The sequence below is a fragment of the Pyrus communis genome, chromosome 15 (genome assembly GCF_041283825.1).
Source record: "Pyrus communis isolate YQ-2024b chromosome 15, ASM4128382v1, whole genome shotgun sequence".
In the NCBI taxonomy this organism is placed as follows: Eukaryota; Viridiplantae; Streptophyta; class Magnoliopsida; order Rosales; family Rosaceae; genus Pyrus; species Pyrus communis.
Genome location: NC_142579.1, coordinates 20,061,284 through 20,088,451, shown reverse-complemented (window position 1 = coordinate 20,088,451; position 27,168 = coordinate 20,061,284). Strand labels below are relative to the sequence as shown.

General features: G+C 35.0%; 1 protein-coding gene, 1 long non-coding RNA gene and 2 pseudogenes across 14 annotated transcripts; 2 read left to right on the top strand and 2 right to left on the bottom strand.

Annotated features, from left to right (window-relative positions):
• Positions 1-3,436: 3,436 nt before the first annotated feature.
• On the bottom strand, positions 3,437-6,811 carry LOC148690653 (uncharacterized; annotated as a pseudogene).
• Positions 6,812-10,848: 4,037 nt separating this feature from the next.
• Positions 10,849-13,336, bottom strand: LOC137707622 (auxin-responsive protein IAA9 pseudogene; annotated as a pseudogene). The gene is made up of 3 exons (XR_015957275.1): positions 12,368-13,336; positions 12,078-12,219; positions 10,849-11,182 (listed from the first exon to the last, which is right to left on the bottom strand). The product of XR_015957275.1 is annotated as an auxin-responsive protein IAA9 pseudogene (transcript).
• A 2,906-nt stretch (positions 13,337-16,242) lies between these two features.
• LOC148690652 (uncharacterized) lies at positions 16,243-20,302 on the top strand. Of its 12 annotated transcripts, XR_015956334.1 has the most exons (5): positions 16,243-16,660; positions 16,993-17,099; positions 17,206-17,259; positions 17,367-18,284; positions 18,392-20,302. It is a non-coding gene; the product is annotated as an uncharacterized LOC148690652 (long non-coding RNA). The 12 variants fall into 12 exon arrangements; XR_015956333.1 differs by having other exon boundaries at positions 17,206-18,284; XR_015956339.1 differs by lacking the exon at positions 16,993-17,099 and having other exon boundaries at positions 18,392-20,136.
• Positions 20,303-24,531: 4,229 nt separating this feature from the next.
• Positions 24,532-25,413, top strand: LOC137717291 (uncharacterized protein At5g65660). Its single transcript, XM_068456602.2, has 2 exons — positions 24,532-24,930; positions 25,163-25,413. The coding sequence occupies exons 1-2, from the start codon at positions 24,700-24,702 to the stop codon at positions 25,328-25,330; spliced, it is 399 nt and encodes a 132-aa protein (XP_068312703.1). The 5' UTR covers positions 24,532-24,699; the 3' UTR covers positions 25,331-25,413.
• The last annotated feature ends 1,755 nt before the right edge of the window (positions 25,414-27,168 follow it).

Below are 27,168 nucleotides of genomic sequence, written 5' to 3'. Positions count from 1 at the left end.
TACAGGTCATCAGTCAGTCCGGCATTTGTCTCCCAAAACTTCGTCCCCCGTCGTCATCTAAACCCCTCCAACCCGAGCATGCCCAGAACTCTGCCCCTTCGACCTCTGAGCCCGTCCCCAACTTCGAGACCTTCTTACCCCAACATTTCCAGCCACCTTCGAATGACACTCCCGTAGATTATGCCGCATTATTTTCTTAATTTTGTACTCCTTTACTTTTTAAACATTTTCCTTGTACATACATTTTATATTTATTTAAATAAATTATTTTCCTCTTCATTATATTTTTTACTTGCAATTTAATTTTATTATTTTATTACAAAATTAAAAAAAAATAACAAAAAATTAAATTTAAAAAAAATAATTATTCTTTTTGCACGACGATTACCTTCGTCTCTCAAAATTCTAGCGACTAACAAGGTTTTGTTGCACAAGAATAAATTATTGTTGCGCAATGTTTTGAGAGATGAATATTAATTGTCCCACGTTTGTATCCTGGTATTTTGTGCGACGAATGCATTCGTTCCTAAAAAAATTTATGCAACGAAGGTTAAACCGTTGCGCCATGTTCTTGCGACCAATGATATTTTTTGTCGCACAAAGTCTTTCTTCACGATCTTTGTGCGACGGATTCTGTGTGACGAAGTTTCCGTCATGCAGAAGTTCGTGTGACGAAAATACACTTTGCACGGCCAACTTTGGTTTGTCGCGCAAATAGTAAAATGTAGTAGTGATATTACATACCAGTTAAAAAAATCTGAAGTATCTTATGTTCCGAAGGGCCATATAATTTTTTACAGAGAAAGTGTAAATGTGTAAAACTCTTGTTTCAAAATATTATCCATATTTTTCCTATGAATCATTGCTAACCCTAAAAAGCATATGAAACAAAATAAAATGAATATATTGTTATACAAATGCGAACACCAATAATCCAATGACGAAATGTCACACTCACTCAGGGCAATTGTATATGAGTTGTTGCCTTGAAAATGATCACTCAGCTCCTCTCGTGCGACAGCTCCATCAAAGGCCCCAGTTTAGAAGGACTTCTATATCACTTATGGAGAAAAAGAGTAATGATCATATTATTTCCAAGGTATAATTTGAACATTTTTGGAAAACATTGGGTGCCCGGCCGAGAGCCTAAAGCGATTGTTCAATGAATTGTGTTTGATAATTTGTTCAGCTTTGGTCATGTCCTGGTAGTTTCGGTTTTGTTAGTCGACCTTAATTTGTTGTTGTCTAGAGTTCACAGTTTGAATACAAACCTGTATCCTTTGAATTGAGCGGATGACGTGGTCACGTCTTTATACGTGTTAGGTTATTTTAAGCCCATTTTAAGTAGTCACACTACAAAAAAAAATTCAGGCGAAAGGGTTTCGTCGGGCAAAATAAGGCATTAGTTGAAATTGGGACAAATTAACTACATGAATCTCAAATGCCTTCATCAGTGCGTGACATGTCACTATATTGTACACTTATGTTATAAATAATTTTTTTAACAAATTGAGCTATTGAAGGCAATAAAAATTATAGGCATGAAATTAAAACTATATGAACTTCGGTACAATTCAAGAAAATTTAAATCACATATGTTTTCTATTTTGGGTGCGATTTCTAAACATACAATCTTAGTTATGATCTCATGTTTGAAGATTGGAAATTAAGTGGAACGATAATGCGAACATTGCAAAATTTGATCAAGTTTAGTGTAATATATCACCTCAAGATTGTCGAACATCCTACATGAATTCATGGAGACTAGTTCCAAAGTTTAGTAATTCATTACCGAGTATGAATTTTACCAACATGTAAGTTGTCTCCCACTGTATATAACTAGCCTTCATGCAGTGTAGAGGGTATTTTTTTGATGAACTTTTTTTTTATAATCGGCACTACACAATTCTTAAAATGTTTTGAACGCGTCTAAAAATAATATATATATATATATATATATATATATATAAAATAAACAACTGATTGAATCACATTATTGCTAGCCTATTGTAAGGTACTAATTATAAAAAATAAATTAATTAATTGCACAAAAAAATTAATTATTAAAAAACACTGTTTATATGATGAAAATATCCCTACATTATTTGGTGCATTATTTTAGATTGCTTTTGAACTTTTTATTTGAGAGGTATTTTTGTCCAGAACTTTTTGATGAAGCCGTGACCCGAAACTAGGGTAGCTGACTTTATATATAGTGGTATTTGTCGTTTTCCCCTTGAACTTGTAAGGAACTGCCAATTTCCCCTTTGAACTTTAATTTTAGCCAATTACCCCCTGAACTTGTGTAATTGGCCAATTTACCCCCCCTGATGTTAGATTTGAGAATTTTCCATCCAACTCAGTCACATGCAGGGCACATGCCAATTTTTTTAGGGTAAAAAGGTAATTTTATCCATAATGTGGACATTATATTTTTCTTCTTCTTCTCTTCTGCTAGTTCACTTCGTACAATTTTATCTAAATTAACCATAGAAGTCTAATTGGCAACTACAAAATATTGGCTTTGCGCCCAATTTACCAAAATGAAATTAATGATTCTTACTACAATAAAGTTTACATCATCCACAAAAAATATGCAACAAACTTGCACCCAAATCAATAAAACCTATCAAATTTATAGTTCTACAGCATAATCCCATTAAAAGAACAACTTAATCTCAAAACCAAAGGGTTATATTAACAGTGCGAAAGGCCCTCCAACACATCATAGTTACACTCTCCATGGTCTTGCTTTTTTGGCAACATGTTGGGGTTGTGATGCCATTTCATTAGCCTTCCTTGTGACTTGGTTCACACGTCCGCCTCGGTTCACCTATTTCAATTCAACACGGAAGTAACAAAAATGTTAGCAAACCCAAAACAACAAAAATTAATCTAGAACAAATGTTTTGTTTTTTAATTAAAAAAGACAAATTCTTGTTATTACATGTAGTTTAGAAGTTCCTTGTGGCCTAGTTTGAGATGGAGCAGCCCCCGAGTGGTGACGTGCACCAGTTTCCTACATCAAAACCATTTATACCCAATTATTAATTTCATACAATTGCATATATAGTAGAGTCAAACACAATATGAGTATTTGATACAAGTCCAATTTACAATTACCTTTGCAATTGTGCTCAATCCTTTTGCTTTTGAGTTAAGACCTCTTATTGTGTTATTTCCTTTTGTTGCTTTAGGTCCTTTTGCATTTGAGCTAGACCCTTTAGATATGCTTGTGCCGACTATTCGCCCATGACTCTGCATTATTTATGTTCACTTAGTAACTAGATAAGTGATATAACAAGACTCAAAATAAATACAATCCTTGTTGATCAAATTACCTCTTTTGTGAGTCCAAAACCTTGTTATGATTGTAATAACCTTCGTGGACAACTTGTTTTGTTGTGTCCTTCCTCTCCACAAGTTTGACAATGCATTACAACATCATATTTCCTTGCTTTGTTGCCCCATTCTTTATCTCATCTGGTGCTTTTGTTCTTTTACCTTTAGGTCTTTCAGGTTGCTTGTGGTAAAAAGAGGGTTTAATAGGCCAAAGGTAGGTTCTCTTCCACTGTTCTTTTCCAGTCATAGAAGCAATATACCCTTCATAACACCTATCATAAGCTGGCCTTTTGTAAAGTGAGTGAACAAACACTTGTGGACTAGCCTCCTTCCTAGCAATTGCGGATATAGCATGGGGACAAGGAATGCCACATAGCTGCCACTTCCTACATGAGCAAGTGTACCTTTCCAAATCGACTACAAACATACTACCAACGAAAGTATGCACTTGATATTGACCATTCCCTGAATAATTGCCAAAACAATTGAAACTATCCATTTGATTTTTTTCAACAATCTTTAAAAATTCTCGATCCAACTTGTTGCGTCCACTTAGCTTCTCTTAGCCTAGCCATTCTCAACATCAAATATTTTTGAATCCTTTGTAACATCGTAATAATCGGTTTATCTCTTGCATCTAAAATTGCAGAATTAAATGACTCACACATGTTATTCAATAACAAATCACATTTTACCGATGTTTTGAAATAAGATCTGATCCAATGGCAAGGTGGCTTATCAGTTAGCCATTTCACTGCCTTATCAGATTGATTATTCATCACCTCAATTTCAGCTTCAAAAGCAGGTACAGTAGTTGCCCTTGCTGCTGCCCACAATCTCTGTTTTAAGGCAAGTCTGGTGTGACCTGCACTTTTAAAATTATTATGCAAATGTCTAACACAATGTTTGTGTTCTGCAGTTGGCATCAGTCAGACTCCGAATAGCATTACCTAGCCCCTTTTTTTTGTCAGTGATGAATGTCCAAGCATTTCCATTCTCAATTCCCACATCCTAAAAACAGATCTCCAAAAACCAAGTCCAAGCCTCCCTATTTTCCACCTCCACAACAACAAATGCTATTGGAAACATGTCGTTATTGGCATCAACACCAACAACACTTAGGATTTGACCAGGATGGGGTCCCTTAATATGACACCCATCAAAACCCACTATAGACCTACACCCTTGTTGAAAGCCTTTCTTCAATGCAGCAAAGCATATGTACAACCTTTTAAAAATAGGATTTTCACCTTGGAAATCTGTTTTTACTTTGATAGTACTCCCATGATTTGTCACTTTCAACTCTTCTAGGTAATCCCAAAGCTTAGCATATTGCTCATCTATACTACCTTCTGTTACCTTTTGGCAATTCTCTTTGCTTTGTAAACTTGGTTTTTTGTTATGTCAATAGCATAATGCTTTCTCGCAAGTTCCATGAAACCAATCACACTCATATCAGGTTTCAATCTAAGCTCCTCATTGAACCGATCAACTAACCATGAGGAGGTGGCAAATTTAGAATGCTTCTCCCTTACACAAATGTGTTCAGGATTATAGGTTTGTAATACCCTGTATCTAAAAAAAAATGGTTATATGTATATATGTATGTATGTGGGTAATTATTTTTACGTACAAGAACCTATTTTCGATATGTAAAATAGTTTCAATGTAAAATCCTTTTTGCTACAAATTATTTCAACAACTAGCTATTTCATGTTCATATGTAATTAGAGATATTCATGTATCTCATTGCATACATTTTATGTATTTTCAAGAGCTACTCATTTCAATTATTATTTTTGTTGGTACTTTTGTTATGAATTAATTTTGTATACTAATATTTTATTTTTGTTGCGCATTCAATAAATTATATGTAGTAAACTTAAGCGTTTAGTATGCAAAAGTTGTTAACTAGTGTTATATGATGTATTGTGTAACCAGCTCTAAATAAATTTACTTTAATTTTTCCACCATATCTTGGTTGTAGAATTTATTTCTATAGCTAAGATATGTCTCACACCCTAGCTCCTAAATAGTCTTTATTCGCAGGTCGGGGCGTGACAAGGTTTTAATTCTAACTATTGGTCCCTTCCCCACAAAAGAGGCATACCATTTCCATTGACAAGGTACTGCAGCTTTTCCTAGACACTTGATCCGCAATCTGTTGGAATAATTCATTGCCCAATCTAGCGGTAGACAAACAGACACGCCATATGCCCTTACTACCTCCCTGGATTGTTTCATGTTTGGAAATTCCAACCCTAGATGAAGAGTGGGATTAATTTTATCTGACTCTCAACTACATAGAGGTAGCTTAGGTGTTTTGAGTCTTCTTCTAACCCTCACATTGGCTTCATGCTCTTCAGACTCTGACCTAACACTATCTAAATCTTCTGAATTGTATTCTTCCGTGGAGATCTCACCAAGTTCTTTATGCTACAATATGATCAAACAAGATGTCATTTGCCTCTACATTTTTTGTACCTTTATCATCATCTTCCTCAGATTGTTCATAGTCAGAATCCTTGAACTTAAGAGTAAGCCCATCATCATCTTCCTCTTTTTTTGAATCTGTAACCTCTTCATCTATTCCTTCTATAGTGTCTCTAACAACCTCCACACTCTTATTTTCTTCGTATTCATCATCCGCATTAAACCCCTCAAACTGAATATCCACATCAACAAAGGAAGCTGTACACGGATCACTCCCAAGATTGTTTATGATTTTCCTTAAGTCAACCAACTATAACAAATGCAGCCTAACTTGAGGAGATATGAGTGAAACCCACTAAAACAGATCTGCATCACATTCAATTTGCAAAAAAAACCCTTTTTAATGTTGCCAATAGTAAAAACTTGCAGTCTCTTTATTATACCCAAGCACTGTAGCAACCTTATACAGATCAAGCATGGAGATATAATCTTTAGTATAATTGTCAACCCATTGTACAATACCACCCACATACTGACTAGCTTTAAAGTGACCACCATGGTGTATTTCAAGTGTGAATAGGTCATGATTACCTACAACAAATGCATCAAAATATAACCAACAAGAAGATGGTTCACCCAATTAAATGTGTCTTTTATGTCGACAAAAGTGTGAAGCAACCCTAAACCCTAAACCCAAGTATGTTAATTCCAATCACACGTTAATTTGTAGGACATGTTCGTGGACTCTGAGCAAAACTAAAGATCATTAAGTCCCTCAATTTATTCACATGTACATGTATAAGGGTTGTTTTCATCTCTTTTGGAAGTTCAATGCTTTGATTGAAAATGCAAAGATGAATCTGAAGAGCATTGAAATCCCAACATGGACAATTGCAACAACACCTAGAAAGCCTACGTGAAGGATAGACAGAGAGAATTATTTGCTTGGTCTGTATCTTGGAGGAAACTGAAAAGGAAAAATTGAAGACCTACTGTATCTTGGAGGATGCCCACCATCTTTGACCACGATACTCATTGTTCCCCTGCTTCCTGATTATCTTTTCTCAGATTGTAACCCTAGGATGCGGCTCGCCTTGCCTTGCTTCCCCATATACCCGACAACGATTAGGTTTGGTTGTGGTATATGATTACCTTTTTGCCCTCACACCATTAGCATTTGCCGAGCATGTGACCAAATTGGATGGAAAATTTTAAGATATAATGGTAGGGGGTAAATTGGTGAATTACACAAATTCAGGAGGGTAATTGGCTAAAATTAAAGTTCAGAGATGAAATTGACAACTCTTTACAAGTTCAGAGGGGAATTCGATGAATACCTCTTATATATATAAAAGATATATACAGATATAGATACTACATCAGCCCCAACAAAGAATGACCTTTGCTGTCAATCACATTTACTTTTACCGCAACCAATGCACATCTGTCTATGCTTCAAAGAAGATTGGATTTGAGCCACATGATAAGCCCATTATTGGTCCTCGGAAAAAAAGTAAAATCCCAACATTTACTTTAATTTTTAGAGAGTTTTAACGAAAAGTCCACGATACTGTTTACTTCAACGAAAAATCATATTTTTACACTAAAAAATCAATCCTGGTACTATTCAATTTTCCCTTTATTTTGTCTTTATTATTAAAACTCAAAATTTTCAAACTTTTTTTCATTAATTTTCCTTAATTTTTAATCCTCTTATAAAATTATTTTATAACCAGACAAGAATATTCTCAGATGAGCAACTTCAAATGAACTCATTAATTACAGCGAACCTTACTAACGATTCTAACTACTTTACCAATCGCAGCTTTTTCCCACCAATTTATTAACAATTCTGACTACTTTACCAATTTAGATATATTTTTGCGTACTGGGGTATTGTATACGTTGGCGTATAAGTTTTTTTTAATTGTTAGACTTTTTTGTTTAGACTTAAGAATACTATTATAACGAACGGTTAAAAATTATATAATATGGAGTATCTAAAATAATGACGGAGCCAGAATGTAATTGCAACAAAGATGTAAAATTTATCTTAAAATTGATCACACTATTTTGAGCTATAGTTTTGAGCGAAGTGAGATGTTTTGAAGGCATGCATGTATATAAGCTTAATAAGTATAAGGCTTATGCATGCATATATAATAAACATACACTATCGACTTGGCACGTCTTATTTTTAATATTGTGTCAATATCAAATGCTAAAATTAAACATATTGGTTAGTGGAGAGGCAAATGACTTCTAATTTACGGAAAGTATATAAAATGAAACTTGGTTTTTCTATTTATATGGTGAAAAAGCAAGTTATTGGGGTCAAAGACATCTAAATGCGTCTCTACCTTCACTCCGTTGGTGCTCCAAACCACTATAGAATTTTCGTTATTTTTAATATGTCATCTGATTTTTCTGTGTTGATTGTATTGTTTCGTCTAAAATTGTTTCCAAATTGATCACGATGATAATATTAATTCAGATTCTAAATCCTAAACTCTAAAAGCAAAATGAGTAGAACTTTAGCAGAAGATATTGTTAAATTTGTTTAGGTACCATGAATCAACAAACCACAAAGTACATGATCAATTTCAAATTGAATATGGTCACCATTAAACACGACTGCAAACAATTTCAAAATTCAAAAAAGATAACAACATTTCATCGTCCTCGTCAGAGTACAAGATAGGAAGACATAAGTTTCCTTTTGGGCAACCAAGTTTTTGATCATTTGAGTATGAAAATTTGAATTCATGACCTCTTTCAACGTTATGGAAAATAAAAATTATTTTACTAATAACTAGTTGATGACCCAATCCCACCAAGTTAGAGAAACACTGCATGCAGCTGCCAGTTATGGTCAGCCAAAGAACCGGTTATTTTGGTGGTGAATGTGAAACAAGGTACAAGATTACAAGTGAAAAGAGGAGTTGTGATGCCCAAAATTTCCACATCGAAAATGCGCATAAGAATATTTTGGGTAATGAAGCAAGGGTTACGAATCGTAAAGTCAACTTGAATTGTATTTTTTATACATGGAAGATTTTGAGATCGATTAAAAGGTGAACTATGATATTAGAATTCCACATTGAAAATGTAATGGGAAGATTTTGGGTGGTGAACTAAGATTTGAAAATCTAATGTCAAGATTTCAAAATCAGATAGGTGGTTTACTATTGATCACATCTATGTTGTTCCAATTTAGCAATTTGCATAGGTTATCAGTGTCGAATTTTACACAAAAAGTATCGGTACAATTAGAAGTAAAACCTTGTAATATAAATTTTAATTGATTTTGTCAAATTTATGACGTGAGATTGCATTTTTTTAACAAAATAGAGTTTAATAGTTTGATTTGATGTACAAATATACAATAAGATTAATCAAAATCACCCTTTAGATATGTTTAAACAATTCTACCAAAAGATTAAGCTTGTACTACAAATCAATGTCCTGCCTTTGTCACACTAATTAAGTCCCCATTCTCCATAATAAATGGCAAATGGGAAGAAAATAACAAAAAAACATCATGTTAATTCTTAGTCAAAGGTTATATGAACATAAGCCACCCACTTCATATGATTGAAATCAAAAGTAACATGTTCATTCATGGAATCTACATATTAACAAATCCAACTCCAATCAAAATATTAGTTTGAAATTATATTATTTAAAATGAAATGTCATGATTATGCTTAACACTAACTAACTCACTGGCCTCACAATAATACTAATAATTAAATTAAGGAATTTATGGCTTAAATCCAAAATAAAACGCCACACATGCTGATCACTAGTTTTGCCAACCAAAATGGTCAACATTTCACAATAAATAAAGTCAAAAGGTTCATTAATCAAAGTCGATATAATTGTCACATCAAATGTAATGACAAATAAAGTTTATTTTTTTTGTGATAATGCATTTGAATTGTTTTTCTTTTTGGCATAAAATGTATTTGTTGACATACGTACCCCATTATACTTTGTTGGCAAATCCAGCAAATATTCTTCCGCCACAAGAAAAGTGAAGGATTTGCTTTTGCTTCATCAGAAGTCATATAACATTCCAATCAACTGGATCTATAAAATATGCACTTTATTTTAGTTACTGGATCTTATAGTCACTTGAATCATAAAAATAGCAAACTCGACTTTCTGAATATCGTAATTTTTTTAATAATATAGTTCAAATTCGTCTTTAATGAGAGTCAAACCTAAGACATCCTATCTATTTCCCAGCACTCCTTTCTTTTCTAACCTTTGGATGAATAAATCATAGAAGAATTAAGGAACAAGGAAGAATTATAGAAACAAAAAACGAAAGTGCGAAAATTGTTACCACTGTAAAGCATCCAAGTTCAAATATATTCTTGCTAATACCACCAATCCAATCGGAATGGAAGAGAAAATGACAAAGAAAAACAACAAATTTCAGAATGGAAAATTATGTCAGATGGATCAGAATAAATCCTTCTGATCCAAGTTCTGTCGAACTCACATCGACGTACGAATCGGAGATTAAAAAATGTTTAATAAACTAATTAAGTTGTACTAAAAGTTAATAGTGGTAAAAACAAAACATGACATATCTGTTACCAGGAGCTAAATCCTGTTTAACCAATAGGACAAAGGAAACAAAATATTAAGACACGACACACTGTTTGTTCAGTTATTATATATACAATGTTGTCGAAGTTCTCACTTGAGCAATGTTGTCTAGCAATTTTATATAACAGGCGACCACATGGGGCGGTAGTCAAGGCGCAGAGAGGAAGAGAATCCAACCCGACGGAGTCGGCCGATCAATTCTTATATAATCCATTCTGCACGTTATGGAAACTTAGAATACGGTTTGTTGAGAATAATATTTATTCATAACGTTTGACTGAGTTTTATATGTAACCTTGAGTGTACTGGGCCGGGCCGCCCAATGCCAAAAAGTTTTAAGACGTAGTTATGGTGCGGCCCAACTCAGCCCAATCTAGAGATGAAATGAAGAACAGAACTAACTATTACTACTAAAAAGAAGGGAAATGCAAAAATAATAATCAGCATCACAGATTCATCAAATTAAACTTCAACTAAATTGGCTATAACATTATCAATTCCACAAATTACTAACATTCTTAACCAGTTTTAAGATGTTTTATAATAAACAGACACAAAACGACCCGACTCAAACATCAAAACATGAACAAGACAAGTTGATCCGAGATGCTACCATGTACCATCCAGCCCAAGGCCACTGCCAGTGTATCCTTCCAAAGTTCCGACTTTAGCAGCTCACACCTCTTTCCCCAGAGCTCAGATGTTTACTTTGAATTTGGCAACCTGAAGCAGTCGATTTCTGCCACTGGCTAGTTCCGGTTCTTGGACTTCTCCATGGCCCTAGGAGCTATGGAACAAAGAAACAGGATAAGATGGGATAAGAGTACAATTCATCATTTAAATCAAAAGGTGAAAAGATCAGAATGTTTATCTCGTAAAAAACTAGACATTACAATTATGTACAGCAGAGCCATATAGAACTAGCAAAAATAAAAGCAATTGTCTACTGTAAGGCTAACTGAGTTACTGAAGTGCATGCCAAATCATTCTACTTCCCACAAATACCACAGTTCCATTCATTCGATTAGACAGCCGGAAATTGAGAGGAGTCTATGGAAGGTAAAAAGAGGTGTCTAGATAGCACCACCCTATCTTTTTGTATTTTATTCTACAAAAAATACTGAAAATGAATACAAATTAGTGTATGCAAGGGTTCATTTGGACCTCAAAAGTTTATATGCTAAGTAACTAAGATTCATGTATGCCTTCACAAACTTTTTGTTAATGTCATCCTACACACATCATAAACGTCCAATACCATAACTTGCATGCATACATAATCATCACATGGATACAAATTAGTGGATAAATTGGGAATTAAGAACGATAAAATGTAGATTAATCCAGACTATCCAGTCCTTCAGATGATTAAGATCTCTAGTTTCTTGCAAGTCTACAATATGGTATTGCCATCTTGACAATGGGGTAATGTAGCATTTCGTTAAGAACATTCTCATCCTTCTCATATGTCTAAAATTTAGTATCACCCTCCTTCACAAGGTAAGTCCTCACTCTCATTGATGGGGGAATCCTAACATTCCCCGTTTTATAAACCATACATGTAAATTGTACGCAATACATCAAACTTTACTGTTTTTTGTGTGAGAAGGGTTTACTTCAAAATAAAAGCTTCAATTTTTAAGAAAAATACACGAATGCCAAAGCCATGAATCAGAACTTACTCTCACAGGACATCCCCAACAAGCATCCAGTCACCATCCTTATCCTTGTATATAAGCACATATTCTGATCCATGAAGATCATCTCTCAGCTTACTCTCACTCAGTCTTTCCCTCCCAGGAGCTCCACGGGACCCTTATTGCCCTGAAATCACAATTAAAAGTGCGCAAATTGGGTCCAAGTAGAAATGGAATGTTTTTTCTATATGTAAAACACGAAATGACCACATTGGTACGAAAGGACAAAAAAAAAAGAAGATATGATATCAATATTAAATACGGCAATAATTCACCTATGGTAAAACAGCTGAACATCTTTTCCAGAGCAGAAGACAGATCTTGAAATGTAGAATATGTTCTCAGGTGTTATAACCTTCCTCAGGTAGGGAGCCCCATCCATGCTGAACTTGACAAAAAGTCCACCGGGACCAGGTTTTCCATTCACTTCATCATTATTCTTTGACGTGGTGGCTAGAGAATTCTTCCTAAATAATCTAATTCGAGGCCATCCAACAACTTGTGCCCTGTCAACCAAAAGTGGATACAATTACAAACAGACCACAAATTTCATATAAAACTTCATAGTTCTCCATCTAAAATGTTGACTTATTTAGCAGCTGGGGCACTGCTGTTGTTAGAAGCACCCAAAGGGTTATGGCTGCCTCCGTTTGTAGCATTAGACTGTTCTTGTAAGACTTTAGTGCGTGCCTCCTTTGTTATGGTTGGCTGAGTCCCAGAAGGCCTGGATGATAGCATTACATTGATTGAATTCAAAGGGAACTTCCCTTGTCCCATAGATTCTGGAGATTCAGAATCAGAACCAGCTGCATGAAACATCCATTCCTTCAGTATATGCAGAACATTTCACTTCAGAGAATCCGTCCATGGTGTCAGCAAAGCCCCTTTTGTTGCCCGAAACCCCATCCTTCTGTGATGAGGATCAGATTCCATCTTTTGAAGGAAGCAAAGGAAACAGTGGTTTCTCGTCAAGTTTCCCTGAGTTCAGCAAGCAAAGATCTGATTCCTGTTCTGGTGATTGGGATCCAGGAAGACCAAGCCTCAACTCTGGAGCCTTAAAATTCAGATTGTTCTTATTCCCCTCTGACAAGTTTGAGACCACAGAGCTGTCGACTGAAGAACAAACAGCCCATGGTAGTTAAGTTCTTTCAGTCCAGAGCCATTATGTGAGATACAGTCCATAGACCCATTGCTCTTCCCTTCCTCCTCACCACCCAATAGTGGTGGAGACATTAGCCACTACACTGCTGTAAAGGGAAACAGAACCAAATTATCAGATTCATGCTTGTAAAACTACCACTGAAACCAGAACATGGAGATCTCGATAGCACAAGATCAGAAAGCTTCATTAAAGTTGAGGTTTAACTGTCATCTGAATTAAATTCACAAAATGTGAAAAAAAAATAAAAAAAAAATAAAAAAGAGTTCTAAGATATTTTAATCGATTGAGCATCATGCATTTTCTTTTGCCACCAAAATAATTGAAGGCATGAATAAAGGGGTTTTCAGTAGACAAAACTTTCTGCTAAAACAAACAGTGCCTATCCAGAAACCATTAATGCATAAACCATGTCAAACCAAGACAGATCAATATCTGAACAGAACAGATTCGAACTTCTCCTGTAGTAGTTTCCGGTGCAATGAAATTCATAGGATATAGTAAGTATTCATAGAAAAAATTAAAACATTTGACAGGATCCGTCTGGGAAATCTAGATTAGTTGAAATACAATCAAATCCATGAAAGGGGAACAAAACCCAGATTGGGAAAGAGCTCACTGGTAGTGCACATATAATCAATGAACCAGACAACATATCTTAATGGGGCTTTAAATCAGACCACAAGCCACCATATAGCCCAAATTAAAGGATCAGATGAAAGGCACTTGTAGCTCAACTGGGTAGGAGCAATTAGCCTTGCACCCAAGATCCTAGTTTTGGTTCCGCCTCCCTCAAATACCGCTCCATATAAAAAAAAAAATCCATAAATTTAAGCAAACACCAAACATAAACAATACATTATGAACAGCCTAAGATAGTTGTAAGAATGAAAGAATCTCAGGAAGTAATTTGCACAAAAATCATACAAAAAATGGAAAAGTAAATTCCCCGGCAACGAAAGGTTGTAACAAACACAACAAGTATCCTCCCTCCACAACTTCACCTCACAAGCTTAATAGGAAACTTTGCTGCTAGTAATGTGATTCCATCAGAAGTCAAACCAAATGTACCATTAAAAACAAATTGAAAAGAGAACCGCGTTTTTATACTTTCTTTAAAAGGAAAAAGGTCAACTGGGTTATTAGCATATTGTTTGCATTGGAGTACCATTTTTTAAATACTTTTATTCTCCATTTTCTCATCTCCCTAAAATTTCTGGGAAACCAAACAGAAAATGCAAAACCAACTTTGAAAAGAAAATAGAGAAAATTGTACAGATCCACTACGATATAAAAGTCCCCAAAAAAGGGGAGCAAATTGAACTGAAATGCTCCAGGAATTTCCTTCAAATATTGAACAAAACAATATGCAATTGTGAAAAAATAAAAAACCCAAAATAAATAAATAAAGCCAACCCAGAGAGGCAAGATTACAGAGAAATCACAGAACACTGAGGTTTCAGAACGAACTCAAAAGTTACAGAGCATCAAGATCTCAAAACTCGACGACCCAGAATTCAAACAAGCAAAACAAGAGCTCAGCTACAACCATATACAATGTTTATTATATATAAATAATTATTAAGACTGTAAAAAAAAATCTTTTAATTAGCAGGGAAATGGGAACATTGGGAGTAGCACGTACCTGATGAACTTGTGTGCATCAGACAGAAGAAGACCGACGAACCCTTTTTCTGAATTCTCAAAGAAAAAGCAATGGAAGAATCATATTAAAAGCAGAGAAAAAGCAGAGAGATAGAAAAAATGCAATTTTAACAAAAAGTTATCGATACTGTTTATTTTAATGAAAAATCATATTTTTACATTAAAAAGTTAATTCTTGTACTATTCATTTTACCTTTTATTCATTGTACTATTCATTGTACAATTCATTTTACCCTTTATTTTACCTTTTATTTGTCATTTTACCCTAAAAAGTTAATTTTCAAAATTTTCAAGTCATTTTTATTAGTTTTCTTTTAAGTAATGCAATGAAATGAGTGCTTGTGTTCTCTTCTCACTGGCCTTTTAGTACTAGTGTTTTTCGTTTAAGGGGATCATTTGACTATGCATGTTTTGATGTATTATGAGATTAAAACACAGTAATTATTGGCATAGCGCATTATTGCTCTCAATCTTTGGTGCAAGAACAAAATTTGAGCCTCTAACCTAATGATCACTGCTAAAAAACAAATTAACAATAGCCACTAACGTTAGCTGTGCAGATGATGAGATGCATAAAGACCTAGATATGACTAATTAGGCGGATAAATTCATATTCACCGACTTAGTCACTAATAATGTTTTACCCACCTCTTCTTATACAACTAATGTTAACATCTATTGTGAATTGAGACCACACTGCTCAAAAATTCATACATGAACACAAAACTCTTACCAGAGTCCCAGCCCAAAATCCAATTTCCTCACCTCAACAAAACTCTTACCGCAGTCCCAGGCCAAAATCCAATTTCCTCACCTCCAAGATTGAGGTTCAAGTCTTACGGATCCAAATTCGCATCTTGGCTATTAAGTTGGGGGCCTCAGCCTTGAGCTTTGGTTAGTGCATTGCTAAGTGGTCAGTTATTTGGGATTTGAGCACCCAACAACAACAAAATTATGTTTATCATACATGCGCTTTATAGAGAAACACTTGTGAGATGTTACCCCAAGAATCGCTTGAATTTTTAATAAACGGTTCAACTAAAAGCACTTCTAACTAAAGTGCAGTGCTTATGAATGTAAGTTGTACCTACATAAACGATTTTCAAAAGAGCACATACTTCATTTTGTGGACCAATAATACTACAACGCATGTTTTTTTTTTTTTTTTTAAATTTCCATAATGTTTTGAGAAGTTTTAAATTATACCTATACTAAAACCCATCACAAAAATATTGTTCATTAACAGTAAACGGACTAAAGTACCCTCCAATTCCTTTGTTATCAACCATTTTTTACCACTTCGACAAAGCACTATTCCCCTATTGTGCACATGTCAGCCATCTTGGAGAGGGAAGGGGGATGAAAAGGCTCTTCGATCTCCAGTCGCTTCCAGAAAGCACAATCACTAGAAATCTCTATCCCAGAAACCATTTGTTCTCCATTTGCCGTTATCATCCAACTCTGATTTAGCTACCCTTCGTCAACTCCATCTACTTTAACTTTCTTGCATATCTTTTTGTCATCGAAGCTCCAAATTCTTGGCCAAATAGAACATCGAACGCCCTGGTGGTCATCAGCTCCAGTTCGAGGTCGAGAAGCACTCGGTCAACGATGTCCCTAACGCCAAGATTTCGTAAGGTCTCAATGTCGAAGAAGATTTCGTACGCTTTTTGTCAACAATGACGACCTGACACAGATCATGTCCCGATTTGAAGAAAATTCTTCAAGTGGCTTTGAATTCATAGTGAGTCATCTCGCGCTCTCTAGAATTTTGTTTGCGATTCTCTATTTCTCTCTTTCTTCCATTCAGTCTCTATGGTCTAGAATGCTAAAGTAACTAATTCTACTGCATACATGTTAGCATTTAACCAACCAAAAGTATCATAATAAAATAATTTAGTTTGCCAATTAAGAGCTCTTTGTTCTCCAAGATATGCCTATTATCTCCCTTCAATATCATATTTCGTTCAGTTTTATTTGATGATTAGTTAGTTATAGTTTATGCACTTTTTAATTGCAGAGGATATCTATAACACAATACACTAATGATATTGATCTCTTTTTTCCTAATGAAAGATGAAAGTCGTGACTGGTGTGAATATCGATGAAAATGATCGGAGTTCGTCACCGTGGGAATCCCAGTGGCGCTGGTTTTCAATTCTAGTGATTTCTAGGGTTTCATGGTGCGTAATGTTTAGGGATGTGGTTTGGGTTTGTGGGTAAGCAATTTTTAACTTGAAATTATTTCTTTTGTTAACTTGACTCCATTGATGAATTTTTTCATAGCAGCTTCAAATCAACTTCTCTCCTCTCAATCGGTCATCTGCTCTGTTTTTTCTACAGGTATATCTATGTATACAGTTATGTACATACATATAATCGATTTCTGCTTTAATTTTACATCTATAGAATGAAAATTTGATTTTTTTTATTTATTTGGGTTTTTGAAGTTCCGAGGACGAGTTCGTCGTGGCCAAAGTTGATACTTTTGATTCCAAAATTGACTCCTTTATATCTCACAAAGTAGTGTTGCAATTCTCACAAGGTATATTTAGAAGAAAAAAAACTGTTGATTTTTACCAGTAATTTTAATATTTTTTTTTTCTTGATTTTCTTATGAAATTTGGATTTTTGTGTTTTGGATTTGACTAAAATTCTTGAATTTATTAGTAAATTTGTGTTTCTTTCTCAATTTTCTATGAAATTTTCAATTTTGACTAATGGGATTTTGTTAAAATTTTGTATTTCTCTATGAGTGATGCAATTCATGTTGTAGTAACCTCGGGTGGTAATTGACTTGATCTTTCATAGTTTAGATATATTGTCTTTGATGTTTGAATTTTTAGGGTTCAATATTTAAGAGCCATTTATGAATTTTTTAGTTCCTGAATTGAATTAATATTCAATATTTTGCACTTCCCTACTGATTGTTGAATCTTTGATGTTCTAATTCCGGGTGAACATTTAACAGATTTATTAGGAACAAGTCAACAAAATAATTTTGTTGAATGCCTTACATATATGGACTTTCGAATTGCTTGATATGTTGCTGGTATAGAATGCCTATAGTGAAGAGTGGCATTATACTGGGACTGTAGTCAATTCAGTTGGACTGCTTTCCATGTAGCCTACTTGAGCATTTTCATTTCTTATACTAAAAGAGCTCTTAAGGTAATCAACCTACATCTCTTCTTACTGACTATTTGTTATTCTTTAAAATGTTTATTGCAGATGAGGATGTTGACATTGTTAATTAATAGCAGTTTTTGTTCTATTTGTGTTCATTGTCTTTGTCAGCTTAAGTTTTTGGACTACAATGGGAGGCAATTATTCATTGGATACTTGAGTACTGCTTCACTAATTTTCACGTATGTTTGCCATTGATTGTCATCATAACTTCATGTTGAATGATCCTCATTCAGATTGTTCTTAGATTGTTGAATTTGTTCTCACTCATGCCTATTTTTTTTTTTAGAATTTGGTGATCAAAACAAAAAGCGTTGAGTTCATGCCATTTAATCTTTTCTTTGTAAATTTCGTAGTGAGTTTCTCATTCACTGCACAGGGAGTGTTCAAGGTGAACCTTTCTCTCTATGTAAGTACTATATATCATTCAATCCAGAATTTCAACAGTTATATAATCTCGATCATCAAAGCACCTATTTGTCATTCTCATTTCTTGGTCCTAATGGAATCTTAAAACGTGGTTGAATGTCCTTCACATTAAGCACCAATCAACCATTTCACACTTGCATTGCATAATCATTAAGTTCATTTCTTCAATATTTTGGATGCAGATGCCAAATGATATTGAGGAACAATTTTAGCCTTTGTATAGTTGGTTCTATTCTTCTACTAACAAAATTCATCTGAAGAAGACGCGGAAAAAGAACCATTGATAGTTGCACATCAGTGTTGCAGAGATTTGATTCAAATTGGTGGATTTGGGTAAGAAACTAAGAAACCCTAATATTTCTTTCGATTTTAAGAGCTGAAATGGACATGCATGTGTTTCTTTTTGTGAGATATAAGGGATTGAGGAATTTTGAGAGTGGTGGCTAGCTAAGGAAATAGAGAAGGGATAATTCTTTTTGTTTTGGGATCCAGAGTTTACTGCAAAGTTGAATTCTCATGATTTTTTTGTTGTTCTAATGTCTTTTGTTCATGTATTTGAATGCATATTTTTTTATTTCTGCCAATTTATCTGAACCCCAATTCAATTTGCTAGAATTCATTAGAGAGTATTGGGTCTAATCATTTCCTTTTAATTTTTCAAGTTGTTTATTTATTTCTATAGGGGAGTTGCAGGTGTCCATGTCAAATTCATAAAGAAAAAGAATCATTATTTTGGGGAAATTGTTATCGGCGCTCCAAATTTCTCATTATATACTCCAAACTTTCTATATTTTGAAAGAAAAATACACTTGTAAGGAGTGTAGAATGAGATTTTTAGAGTGCCAATAACACTTCCCTTTTCTGGATATATTGAAACATGTAAGAAATTGTTCTCTACTAACATTTAGGGTTTAATTTCTCTACTAACATGTAAGAAATTATGTTACATGTTTAGTTTCTTTTAGTTTTACTATATAGATAGATGTGTATGTATTAGCATTCAATTTATCCCCATTCTCTTATGGTGTTTACTACACTATTGTTGCACAATCTCTGATGGTTCCATTGTTGGGCAAAAATTTGAGATTAAATTTAACTCAAAATAAAAAACTAGATCACTACACAAACTATTATGTTGTTTGCATATTTAGTTGTTTTGTAATTTAGTTGATTTAGGTTTGTGTAGTTTTTTTTCATCTTGGAGCCACTGGCTTGCAGGTTTTCGAGTGTTAAAAAATGAATATCTATTTCAATTTCTTATTTTTTGCATCAAATGTTATAAATCTAAATTAGTCTAATAATCTTAACATACATCTGAAACTTCTCCTTGTGCACATGCAACCAGCACAATCCAACAAAACTTTTGCCGCTCTTAAAATTATTATGTAAACTCTCAGCTGAAGTACCTACTCACTTTCCATATGCTTTCCATTTCTTGATACATAAAACAATTTACATAATTTTTATCCATTAGATCACATGACTTGGCATTTACAATTATATGATTTCTAATTGTTTGTATAAATTTCTTTTCATCTCCAGCAAGATGATCTCATGGCATAGTTTATCAAATATTCACTATATCATAACAAATTGTTTCTTTGCACACATTTATTAATTAAAATTTATATACTGCAATGTCAAAAATATAATTATCCATCTAATCGCGGGCATCACTATCCAGTACTCCACTAAATTTCAAAACTCAAGAGGACATATGTTGTAGTACTATTGATCCATATCATTGTAAATAAAATTAGGTCTTGAATGATTAGACCCAATTCCGAATTGAGTATAACAACATCAGTTTAATTGGGTTGGTATTTAAAGTTTGGGTCCTTTACTTTTTTACAAATGATTAAATAACTACAACAAATTCATCTAAACTATAAAAATGGTGGTTCGAACTTGACTTTGAATAGTGTATCACACTTCTCGAACAACTTGACCCAATAAAAACCTGCCAAAGACACTTCATTTGGGATGATGTTGTTTAGAGCACTCCAACCCATCATTTTTGTCATGGCAAGGTGACAAAACCACTCCAAACACCCTCTACCCATTATTGTGAGCCTTGGCAACTCGCAGCCATGGCAGAATAAAGTCACCCATGTGAACATTCTACATGGAGCCCGATAGAAAGCTGGAAATGCATCAGGCTTTGCCACGTGACACTTTTCTGGCCTTTTGATTTGAATTTGTCACGTAATAATTTTTTGACATTCTGATTTAATGGTAACTTCAATTCAAAGATCTTTATTTTTTGGTAAATGAAAAATCTATTAAAATTTAAAAAATGTATTTTAACTAAAAACAAAAGTTTCAATTTTCTTATCGAATATAAAATGTGGGCGCATAGCGCAACTATAGCAACCTATTCTAATGGGTGGAGAGTAAATTAATCGTTGGTAAGGCAGTTCACTATTCATGTTAATAATAACTCCCCCAACCCTCTTTTGGGAGCCAAATCCACCAAAATGGTTAAAACTGCTCTTAGGGTAACTGAAATTCCAACTTTGTAACCCTTTGGGAAATCCTTTGATACAGAAAGGAACATAAGACAGGGACTTGGGTGAAATTTTGATCCACACATATAATATGATATGTTTTCACAACTTTTTTTTTTTGGCCTACCATTTGCATGGATGAAATTTGTCTTGAAAGTGAAAGAAGGTAAGAACAAAAAAGAAGCTACCACGAAGTTGCGTAGATGCGGGAATCATCGATTCAATGCTCTCCAACAGAAAGGAGACTGCGTTTTTTGGGAAGCGACCCAGCTTCGATGGGTCCGCAAATATGACCCAAAATTAGCAGATAGCAGAGCGCTCAGGCTTCAGAGTTTTAGCAGGTGTACGTAATAGAGAGGGTGGCCATATTTCACTTTGTTCCGACAAGCAATAACCAACCTAGTTGCTGATGTTATTTTTGGGTTTTGATTTAAGTGGTTTGGCCAAATTCCATGGTACGATAGCATATCTAATTCAAAATTAATTCCCCGGCCCCTAGTTATGATCTGATGATTTATCATTATCTGTACCTCTTAAGGTCAACTCTTGTAGATAGCAAGTTTGGTACCAAATTATTAAGGTTTGCCCCATTATGTGACCTAGTTCAAGTTTTTCACTCTTTCGTATTTATATCGTTATATTAAATCAAAATTAAAATTAACTGATAACGAGTTGGTACGTTCAAGAGCGGAGCCACTCTTAGACTAGGGTGGCTCTAGCTTTGTGCAGGTTTCTTTAAACCCAGAAACCGGGTGCAAATTTTTGGCTTGTCTACTCCACTCGCTAGAAATTAGCTCCCCCCACAACAAAATCCGATGCACTCCATCCAAGCAACTTTCAATGTAACACCAGTCATCACTCATACATAATACAAAGAAGAAGAAAAAACTATAACTCATCCGAGTGAAACTTAGATGTACCTTTAAGATGCCTAAAATACCAAAATCGTTATTCTGCTGTCCAAGTTTTACTTTCTCGATACGAGACAATACTATGGACCTATGGTTAATTGTACCAAAACAAAATTTGCCAACTCCATCTTTGTTTCATTTTCTTTTTGAAAATTGCACGAGTTCGAATTCTTGCTTTTCCTCCTTTCTAATTCTTCTTTCTACGGGTGAGAGGAACTTGTAGATCAAGTGAACTTTTCTATGGCAAGTAGAGACACAACTATTGACTCATTTGGGTCACTTTTTTTAGTTTCATTTGCACGTTAACAAGTCTACATCATCAAGAAAAATTAGTACGGACGGATTTTGCCAGTCTTTGTCTAAGGAAAATTAGTCAAAATACAGGCCAATTCTTTGGTAAACAATATTTCAAAATTTGAGTTCCACACGGCATATCTTCTCAATGACAGCAACCCCATTGTGGTTCATGAGCATAATGGCTGCTTTACTGAATAAGACATTTTGACAGTAGCAGTACTAGTAACACATTCTGTGGTCCGTTTTGGACGTTTTGGTGCATTTTTTCTTCTTCCTCTTTATAGTTAATTTACACGACCTTAACCATCTCTTCGACAACACACTCAAATGAATTGACTATAAGTCACACTTCTCATTCCTAATTCGTTTTTCTTACTCAATTGTTAATTATACTCCAAACAATCCCTATAATAATAGGGATGATAAACGCACATTCCTTTTAACGTTTTAAATATGTTTGTTTTTGTTTGCTTTATTCAATCTAATGGCCAACATCCGAATTGGTAGTATTGAACTAGTTTTAGTCATCAACGACGCACAACACAAAGCGTTAACAAACAAACAAAAAAAAGAAAAGATAAAAAGAAAAAACACTCGGAAAGAAGCGTAGCTGTAGGTTTGGATGCTAATTGAGAGGTTCATGATTTTAGTCTTTTCTAAAGATGCACTGAAGTACATTTTTACTTTTAAGCCAAACTGCTCATTTACATGACTACACAACACCAAGCAACATTTTCTTCATCTCCAAGAGTTGGGTGTGCAGCTTTGAATGGAATACTTGTATCAGCCTCATAAGTGGAAAACCCCTACTTGCCAACTACCGCTCGAAAAAGTTCACCTATCTTAGTTGTCTACCATTTTAGCTCCCAAAAGAAAAGGACTAAGACTAAGGCTCCACTTAGGGGTGGGCAAACGGGTCCTAGATCCGCGGGTCGGGGCGGGTCCAAAAATTATAAATACAAAACGGGCCGGGCCGGGCCGGTTCCTAGTAAATAACAGGGCGGGCCGGTTCTAAAAGTTAGAGAAAACGAATCCTCGGCCCTGACCGTTCATTCCTACTGACTATTGTTTATTACCCTTCTCAGACCTAATTTCACTCAAGCCTCACCCTCACCCTCTCTCTCTCCCGAGTCCACTCCGTGTCTCCTCCCTCGTCTCTCGATCTCTCTCAATCTCTTCCCGATCTCCTACCTCTCGATCTCCTTTCTCTCTATCTCCTCCCTCTCTCTCTCCCATCTCACCCGCCCTAAACCCAGCTCAACCCCTTTCTTCCTCTTGTCTTCTCCAACCTTCACAAAGCATAACCAGACATACACCCAAGAATCGGCTCAAGATCCACGATATCGAGCTGCTCCTCCCCCGCCGTCCTCCACAGGTACAGTAAAATTACACACACACACACACACACTTATATACACACGTGTATGTGTATCTAGAGGACCTGTGGACTCGTTCCGAACCAGCACGTTTGAAATGGACCAGGTTAGGTCCGGTTCCAGCGATCAGATTTGCAATACCTAGCCCAGCCCGGCCCGTTTCCTTTTTAAGCAGGTCTAATCCAGTCCCTTTAAATTTGGGCTCGGCCCGGCCATCCCCACCCCTAGCTCCACCGTCATCCTCAAGGGATAAGCATTGCAAAAATAGGCATTTTTAATTTGAACGCTGAGTTGAAGCAAGTGTCGTGAAACCCAAAGTAGTTAAAAAAATTTATGCCTGAAATATTGTTATTGATGGATTATCTTTTCCCTCGTTGTCCCTCTCGCTGACAGACAAACGAAAAATATAAATCTGCAGCGAATTACTCACCAACCTCATGCAACACTGATTGAAGGAGTCAATTATAAAAGTTTGGGTACCCATTAATGCTTTTGCACATGTTAATCACCAATAACATGCAGCACGGGCATAGCCATCCGTTCATGAACACTAAATTGAATGCTTTCACATATTTTTTTTTTAACAAGCGATACTATCTATACTAAAAGAGTGAAAAAATAGACTAAATCTCACAATGAGTTAGTAATAATGTGGTTCAAATTCATCTTTAATAAGAATCGAACCTAAAATCCTCTACTTACAAATAAAGAGAATTAATATTACTATAATATAGTACTAGCGAATGATTTTACATTTAGATCCAATAGACCAAATTCCCTCTCTAATTCCGTATGCTTAGCAACCATCTAAAGCTAGACCCCACTCTCATTCCGTACCAAGGACCTCAGTCTGTCTTTACGCGTACTCTTTCCTCACTCTTTCTTCTTCTTTTTTCTTTTAAATAAATCCCTCATTTCCAAACTCCCCAAAACCAAAACCAAAACCAAAATCCCAGTTCCTTCACCCAACAACAACACTGGCTCCTCTGAGTCCTCCCCAACACATGAGTGAGGGAAGAAGATCATTGCCACCACCGTCACAGCCGCCATCGTCGTTGTTATCATCGGATTCAAGTGATGGAGAGCCAGAACTTTTCACCACCCGACGTAGATGCATCTCGGCCGTCCTTGGGCTTCCCTCTCGGCACGGCTCTTCTCTTGATCATCATATTCAGCCTCAGTGGAATCTTCTCGTGCTGCTACCACTGGGACAAGCTTAGATCACTCCGTAGATCTTTTAACCAAAACGCTGACCCCGAGGCTGATGTCCAACCGCCATCTCCCTCCAAATCTAAACCTGCCCACTTGGTAACTAATTAATTACTTTTAACAAATTCAGTAATTTTACTTCATCAATACTGCCCTCTGACTCCCTCCCTCGACAAATTACTATACGAAGTTATGTTATCATACTGTCACAGTCTTCCATCATAACATGTCGTATCCTATGTTATCAGACTGTGGATCTGAAATGCGGTTAAACTCATCATAACATGTCGGATGTTGAAGAGATTAGTGATGTTATTTGTTTCTTAATTAGGATTTGAAGCAGAAGCAGAGGGAAAGCTTGCCGGTGATAATGGCAGGTGACCAGATTCCAAAGTTTATGGCATTGCCATGTCCCAGAGAACCTCCGAGAGATGAGAAGACTGTGGTGAAGGTGCAAAAGCAGCCCAAGCCACCTCGATTTCCTGTTCCTTTGTATTAGCAATTTATTGACCATTTGGTGTGCGTACATGCTACATAATCATATATAATATGTACCATTCAATTACATTCTAGTTTCTATACAATTTTTTTTTTTTTTTTTTTTTTTTTTTAAATTACGTTTTAGTCATTTTTTTATAAGACAGAGGGATACATTACAAATTTTCCACCACCATTACCTGTTTTATTTTACACTTGTTTTATCTACCACCATTTTAATTACATTTGTAGCTCAGTTTTATATTACAAGTGAGATACTAAACTGGATAATACTTGCATTCTCCTCTTTAAGGATGAGCTCATTCTTCTTGTGAATAGTATATTTCGACCGTACAAATTTCATAATTGGAAGCGTTCAATTTTTTAATCTTCATTTGAAGATTACCCCTAAAGTAATCATTTAAATTGAAGACCATTTAGTCAATCAAATGTATAAAACGAATTGACAGTGTAGGTATTAAATTACATATTCGTGATGAAATGTCCATTTATTTGATGCGTTTGGATGATTAAACAATCTCCAATTCAAATAATTTTTTTTTTTGCTTTTCAGATGTGATCTTTAATGAAGATTTATAAATTGAACGGTTTTAACCATTAATTTTATTCAATCAAAGATATGGTATTCACAAATGAAAAATATGTGCATCCTTACCTAGAGATAAAATTATTATCCTTCTACACGAATCTATACTAATGGAAGGGAAAGTGCTTCAATCAGAGACGCAAAGTGTGTGTCAATAGAGTGCTTTGCTAATTGCTATACTTTTCTTTTCTAGGGCTTTCTAGCTAATTAAGCATATGATATCCTTTCAAGTACTACGAATGTTGATTAACATTTTCGAAAGACCTAAATGATGGTGATTAAAATGGAAGTGGAACCATTCTCCATTCCGTGCGGTAATAATATGCTGCCAAATATGCAATTCAGACTTGGATTGCCAAGTGTAGTTAACGTGAAAAGCCAGCTTGAAGTTGAAGGGAACACCAGCTTTTGGATTTGAAGCAGGTGCAGATTGATTTATTGTATGAATATATGAAAAAAGGAACCTAAAAAAAGTCTACCACTCATATTATATATATGAGATAGGATCGGGGATATTTATTTTTTGATACAGATTTTTGTACGACTCGTTTTATATTGTACTTCAACGATCCAATCGTTTGTCATTTAGGTCTTCCTTCAAGGATTATATCTACAAAAAAAAAAAAAAAAAAGGATTATATCTACAAAATAAAAAATAAAAAAAAAAAAAAAAAAAAACCCCTAAATCCAAAACCATATGATTGTTAGATTGATAGACATTTTTGTGTTTCTTTGTAAAATCATATACATCTATTTTGTTCACTATAAATGAATGTCTTATTGGTTTTAGATTTGTCTAATTTTTTGCAAAGATAATATCTTAATGATGAATTGAAATATAAACTATTCGGATCATTAAAAAAAGTTGCAGAGTAGGCCCTACAAGAATTTTTTAAAAAAAATACAACAATAAATGTACATTAGGTGTGGGAATATTTTTATTTATTTATTTTTTGTTTGAATGGGGATAACTGGTGATAAGTCATGGTTATTCACCCTTCTGGGCTCAAAGAGGCTATGAGGATTTCACCATACCTGTACCCACAGTAAGCAGACTTGCCAGCTCGAAGCATCGAACTTGGGGACCTCCCACATTTTTTTGTTTATTGTGGAGTTACAATCTCCGCCCTTACTACTTGACCACTTGTTGTGGTTCATTAGGTGTGGGATTTGAACTAAGCCACATAAGAGCAACTCCATCGTTGCTAAGGCCCTCCTAGGGCTATTCACTATTTAATCCACCTTGGGAACAG

Coding starts and splice junctions, on each gene's coding strand:
- LOC137717291 (XM_068456602.2), top strand. CDS start 24,700: ATGGAGAGCCAGAACTTTTCACCACCCGACGTAGATGCATCTCGGCCG. Junction 24,931..25,162: donor AATCTAAACCTGCCCACTTG/GTAACTAATTAA, acceptor TTTCTTAATTAG/GATTTGAAGCAGAAGCAGAG.